The 5474-nt window shown below is 39.9% G+C and overlaps 1 protein-coding gene across 1 annotated transcript in view; it reads right to left on the reverse strand.

The window, feature by feature from the left end:
* The window catches only part of LOC107184528 (hemicentin-1-like), a 13876-nt gene that overhangs the window by 4576 nt on the left and 3826 nt on the right, over positions 1-5474 (reverse strand). Inside the window, exon 4 of the mRNA XM_015569924.1 lies at positions 2400-2575. Within this exon, the coding sequence (XP_015425410.1) occupies positions 2400-2575 (176 nt within the window). The remainder of the gene's footprint in view (positions 1-2399; positions 2576-5474) is intronic.

Below are 5474 nucleotides of genomic sequence, written 5' to 3' on the forward strand. Positions count from 1 at the left end.
CCTCACAAGTGTAACGTCCAGTGTCTTGAACATGAGCATCCTCAATCTGAAAACAAAATCAGGTTATAAGACCAGCTTCTATTTTGTAAGTAATGGGGCTTTTCTGTTGTTATTTGTGAATTCTTATTTTTTATTTGTATTATGGTCATACAACCATTACCCACACCCAACCAACACTTATCAAGATTCAACAATTTGTATTATGGTCATACAACCATTATCCACATCCAACACTTAGCAAGATTCAATAATTTTTGTCTATGTCAAACCTTATTTTAATTTCACTAATATTAGTCACTGAAGGTCCAGAAAGGCCCTTTAACTATAATTCAAATAAAATATCAAAAAAATCACAATTTCTGAATTTGTTATTTAAAGCTTTAAAGTGTATAATCTTTCTACATCCAGGACCTTGTTCAGTAAAATAATACCCTCTTTATGGATTTATTATGTCTCTTCTCCCATAAGGGCTTGTAAACTTCTTCAAGCCAAATGTTATATTCAGTTAGTCTCATCTCCTAGTTAGTACTCAGGTTGGTGCCTGGTAGGTAATTGAATATCAGTAAACATTTTCCATGTATTTATCTGCAGCATGCATTGATATTCATTCATCATCCATTCACTGAACATTCAGCAGCTACTCAGAACCTTGTACCAGGTACTGCGGGTAGAAAATACAAACACGTACAGTGTAACATACGGTTTCTGACTTGAGTTTGCAATCTGGTTGAGAATATAAAGTATTCAAACATAACAATGAACTTAATAATGAAGTATAACTAATAACAGAAGGTAATACAAGAGATTGTAACAAACGGCATGACATGGATTGCCAAGTAACTTCACAGTCAACTGCTAAATCATTCAAAAGAGTTGAATCATGGGAGTTAAAGTTGTCTTTGAAAGAATTTAGTACAGTGCGGGGGGGCCACTACAAGCTTTCATTTCCAGGAGGTCTTCTCTCTATGCCCCTCAGTGGGACCTGCCCCCACTAGGGTGCCCACCTAACCTCCAAAGTGGGGATTCAATGAATGTCAGGGTTGCTTCGCCATGCAGTATCTCTCTCTCCCGGCTTCCCAACCCCTTGGGATCTGTGCTCTGAAGAAATAAACTGCTCTGCTCAGTGAAAACTGCTGACAGTTCTAACCACACATCACTCTCCCCTACCAGTGCTGGGGCCTGTATCCATGTAATTGTTTCCTTCTATCATTCAGTGAGAGTTAAGGTTTGCGCATTCTACCAGCTGCCTTCTAGAACTCTGGGCTCTGCCTCTGAACAGGGGGTGTTTTGTTTTTCCTGTATAGCTCATTGGCTCATCCAAGTTCCCAAACTCAGTGATTCTGGCCTTTCCTTCCTCAATAGTTCCGTTATTTCAGGATCATAATTCGCAAGGTCTCTACCCTCTTGCCTCCAACATACACCTTCACACTCCCTGCCACTTCGTCCCACGTTTCCGCTCTCCTGTGTAAGCTTCCCTGCTTCCTCTGGGCTGACATTCCCATCATCCATTTCTCAAGGCTCTCTTTACTTGCCAGTAATAACCTTCCGTGACCAAGAGGCTGGAAGGTCGAGTGGGTCGCAGCATGGATGTCAAAGCTAAGCTCCTGGGTTCACAAGTCATTTCGGCCATTTAGCAACCGTGGACAGATTACTTGGCCGTTCTTTCAATGTCTCAATAGGATTATTTTGTGAAGATTTTTTTAAACTTTCCTGAATCCTAATTCCTCAGGCTGGCTTTAAATCTTAGCTCTTATTTTACTCAAGTCAACCATGTCAGAATTATTTCCGAATATTCGCTCTGTTAAATTCTCTGTGTTAGCCACAGTAGCTCACTTGCTTTCTTCATCAGGGCTTTCGCCCCATAAAAATGCAAATAGCCTTCCAAGAAGATTCTAGGCAACCACAGCCTTACCTTGTGCTACCCTCCCAAAATGTACCCACTTGGTCATTAACTTAGACTTACAGCACTCACTGCATTTTTGACTGAATGGTCGGAAATTTTTTCCTAAATTTATGTGAAATTAGAAGACACTGGGGGCAGGAAATGCATCTTACACTTTTTGGTGTCCCTACCCAGAGCTCCTAGAATGGGTATATGCTGATTGGTCGAATGGCTGCGGATGAGGCACTCCTAGCAATATTCTTCTCCTAACAGTTTCCCAGAAACATTTTTGGATGGCTTCTGGCTACAAATATGGATAGGAAAATTAAATATTTAAAACTTAAGCCCTAAATGTTAAAAAAAAATATTACAAACCCTCTTGATGAAAGGGTTCCTAGAATTTTATAATATGAAATTGATAGAACAGTTGTAAAGACAGGCAAATTTAATAGGGGTCATACCGAAGCCATGAGCTTACGAGCAATTTAAGAAGAAATAAATGAATCGACAGCCTTACCTTTAACACACTTCCATTTTCAGAGATTCTGAGGCCTGGCTTCTTCAGCAAAGGGCGGCCGTCTTTTAACCAAGTCAGAGTGGGCGCAGGGATAGCATCGCTTTGGCACAGCAGCTCCACAGCCTGGCCGATGAGGGCAGAGACGTTCTGTTCTTCTCCCATGATATTTGGCGGAACTAAGTGAAAGATGGGGTTTCCCTCAGGATCAGGCAGGCCAGCCCACTGCCTGTCATAATTAATCATCGGGATATATATATATACTGGATAACTCCACTGTTTCTTTCAAGATGTAGGATCACGATCATTCTAACACACCCTCCTTGCATCATTTAGTGTAGAATCAAAAGTGTTAAAAAAAAATCACCGATGAACATGCTGCTGTTGAACAAAAATAGTTTTCACCATCTTTTCTCTTTAAAAAAAAGTTTTAGAACAGGAAGTTTTCACCAAGTGGCCATTTAAGAAGCTTCTTGAACTCCATATTACTATTTAAGGTTTTCAAAGGAATAAATCACTCATGAAATATTTTGGAAACAATGGATTACGGCAAATGCATTTTTGATATTTATTTATGTTTTGTTGCAAAAGAAAATAAATTTAATTGGAACAGAGGCAAAATAGAGACACAGAGGGATAAAGGTGAAAGGGATACTCCAGTCCTCCCGAGTCACCCTGTGCAAAACGAAGCCGGTGACAGATAACAGCTTATCTGAAATAACCTCCCTCACTGGTGGCAGAGCCAGGAGTCTTCAGGCTTGCAGTTCAGAGCACTCTGTGGTTTTCCGTGGTACCTTATCGACTCTTTATGGAATAAAAACCATGTGGGATAAATGGCACAATAAAGAACAAACTAAATCAGTGACCAGCTGCACAGCACACTCACGATTACATAAAAAGAGGAAATGATGTGAAATGTTAATGAGATTAAGATTTGAATTCCCTGGCTCGAAGGCTTGTCAGATGCTCAAATGTGTTGTTGGAGAAGTTTAAGGAATCTCCTTCCTTTGGATGTATTAAAAAATAAAGTAAACAGTCATTTGTCTTCGACGGTTGAGGTACAGCCCTGCCAAGAACGGGAGGGTGGGCTCCATAACCTCTCCAAGGACTCCTTCAGGCCTGTATTTATAATAATTCAAATACATACACAAACGAAGGATGAAATCAAGCCTGTTGCTATAAAAAAGGACACTTCAAAATTCACAGAGGCAAACGAAGGATGAAATCAAGCCTGCGGCTATAAAAAAGGACACTTCAAAATTCACAGAGGAGAATTCCCTCGGCCGTTTCTCATGAAGAAATCCCATAACTATTTAGGATGAGGGGAAATTTGTCAGATTTCTCGTTTTTGTTTTGTGTTGTCTTACAGGAAAGGATATGTTTCACTGAAATGACTCTTAAAAAAAACTTTGCAAATGCTTCGGCAGACATAAAATCTTTGTGCTGAAGACTGTCATAGTCCACTAGCCATTGTTCCGGGCTTCACACTGCAGCATGTGGCAAAACGACAATGTAATCAACTTTCACTGTGACAGTGTGTTCTTAGAGCCAGGAGGTTTCTCTGCTACCCTGCCTACTGCAGAGGGAAAGGCATGTGAAATGGACTCAGAGCACTTTCTTGAGCTGTTTCTGGATGCAGGGCAGGTGCCAGAGCTAGAGGAAGGGATGCTGAAGGAAGACGTGCCATGGGCAATGACTGGAACAGGCCAGTGGAGCATTTGTGTAGAGGTGATGCCCCTTCTGCTGAATTTAAGGGCACGCACAGACATCTGGCTCTCGATGAGCTTAAAGTCATCCATGGGGAACACTAACAGGGGGATTGTTTTCAGCATGGGACACAGATAAAAGGTGCACAGCTGGTCCGGTTTCACATGAAAACTACTATAATGTTGGCAAAATCAGCACAATTAGTGCCATTTCCTAAAGTACCATGAAAACAGATACGCTCATGATTCTTAGCACAGAGAGCCCTAAATAGAATAGTTGATTTCAAAGCTTGGAAGTAATTTTGAGTAGTCTGGTCCCAGTGGATAAAATGTGCCGTAACTGTATGAAATTATATTTATCTTAGATTATTTGTAGAATTTACAAAAGAGCATGAATTCTTTTTTTTAAAAAAATCCTCACCCAAGGATATTTTTTCCACTGACTTTTTTTTTTAAGAGAGCGGAGGGGAGGGAGGAGGAGGAGAAAGAGAGGAAGGAAGAGAGAGAGAGAGAGAGAGACAGAAAAGGAGAGAGAGAGAAACAGTGTAGTCAGAGAGACACAATGATTGGTTGCCTCCCACACATGCCTCTGACCAGGGCCAGGGATCAATGGAGAACAATGGAGATACGTGCTCTTGACCAGGAATCAAACCCATGACCCTTTTTGGTCCACAGGACAATGCTCTAATCACTGAGCAAACCGGCCAAGGCAACAAAAGAGAATGAATTCTTTTTTGTTTGTTTTAAAGAGCATGAGTTCTGGATGGCTCTGTGTAGGTGTAAAAGTCAGAAATAATTCAAGAAAACAGAATGCTAATTTATTTTCAAATATTTTTCTTTCAGTTACTTTTCTTTCCATCTAAGTGAGTTAAATTAAGTTCAAAAGGATACCAGGTTTTTTAAATTGAGAGGAAAAATGAAAAAGTAGAGTATTTGTTTCTTAAGGAACATAAAGCAAATCTAATTACAGCCAAGGATATATATTACTGAAACACATCTATTTGTCCTGTCTTTCATTTTCAGCTTTTTGTTTAGTCTGAGAAGAGAAAAGCTTCTACCCTCAGATTCTCAGCTTTCTTAGATGATATCCCTAATTTGCGTTGTGGTTTTGTTGCTTAGGAAGGGGTGTGTTATGTCTGTTTCTCATCCTACGCATTATACTAGTTAAATCTAATTACCAAAATTAGAACTGCCATAGAGTTATATTTGTTGAGGCGCTGGGGAATTGTGTGATCTCTAACAAAGTTCTCTGAGCTTTAGTTTAAAGAAAAGATACTACAGAAATCCAGTTCATTTAAAAACTCAATTCTCTTGTCAGAATATGGTAGGACATACTGTAAATTTATACGAGGAGAAAAAATGTTAATGACCT

This window comes from Myotis davidii, unplaced genomic scaffold, assembly GCF_000327345.1.
Source record: "Myotis davidii unplaced genomic scaffold, ASM32734v1 scaffold362, whole genome shotgun sequence".
In the NCBI taxonomy this organism is placed as follows: Eukaryota; Metazoa; Chordata; class Mammalia; order Chiroptera; family Vespertilionidae; genus Myotis; species Myotis davidii.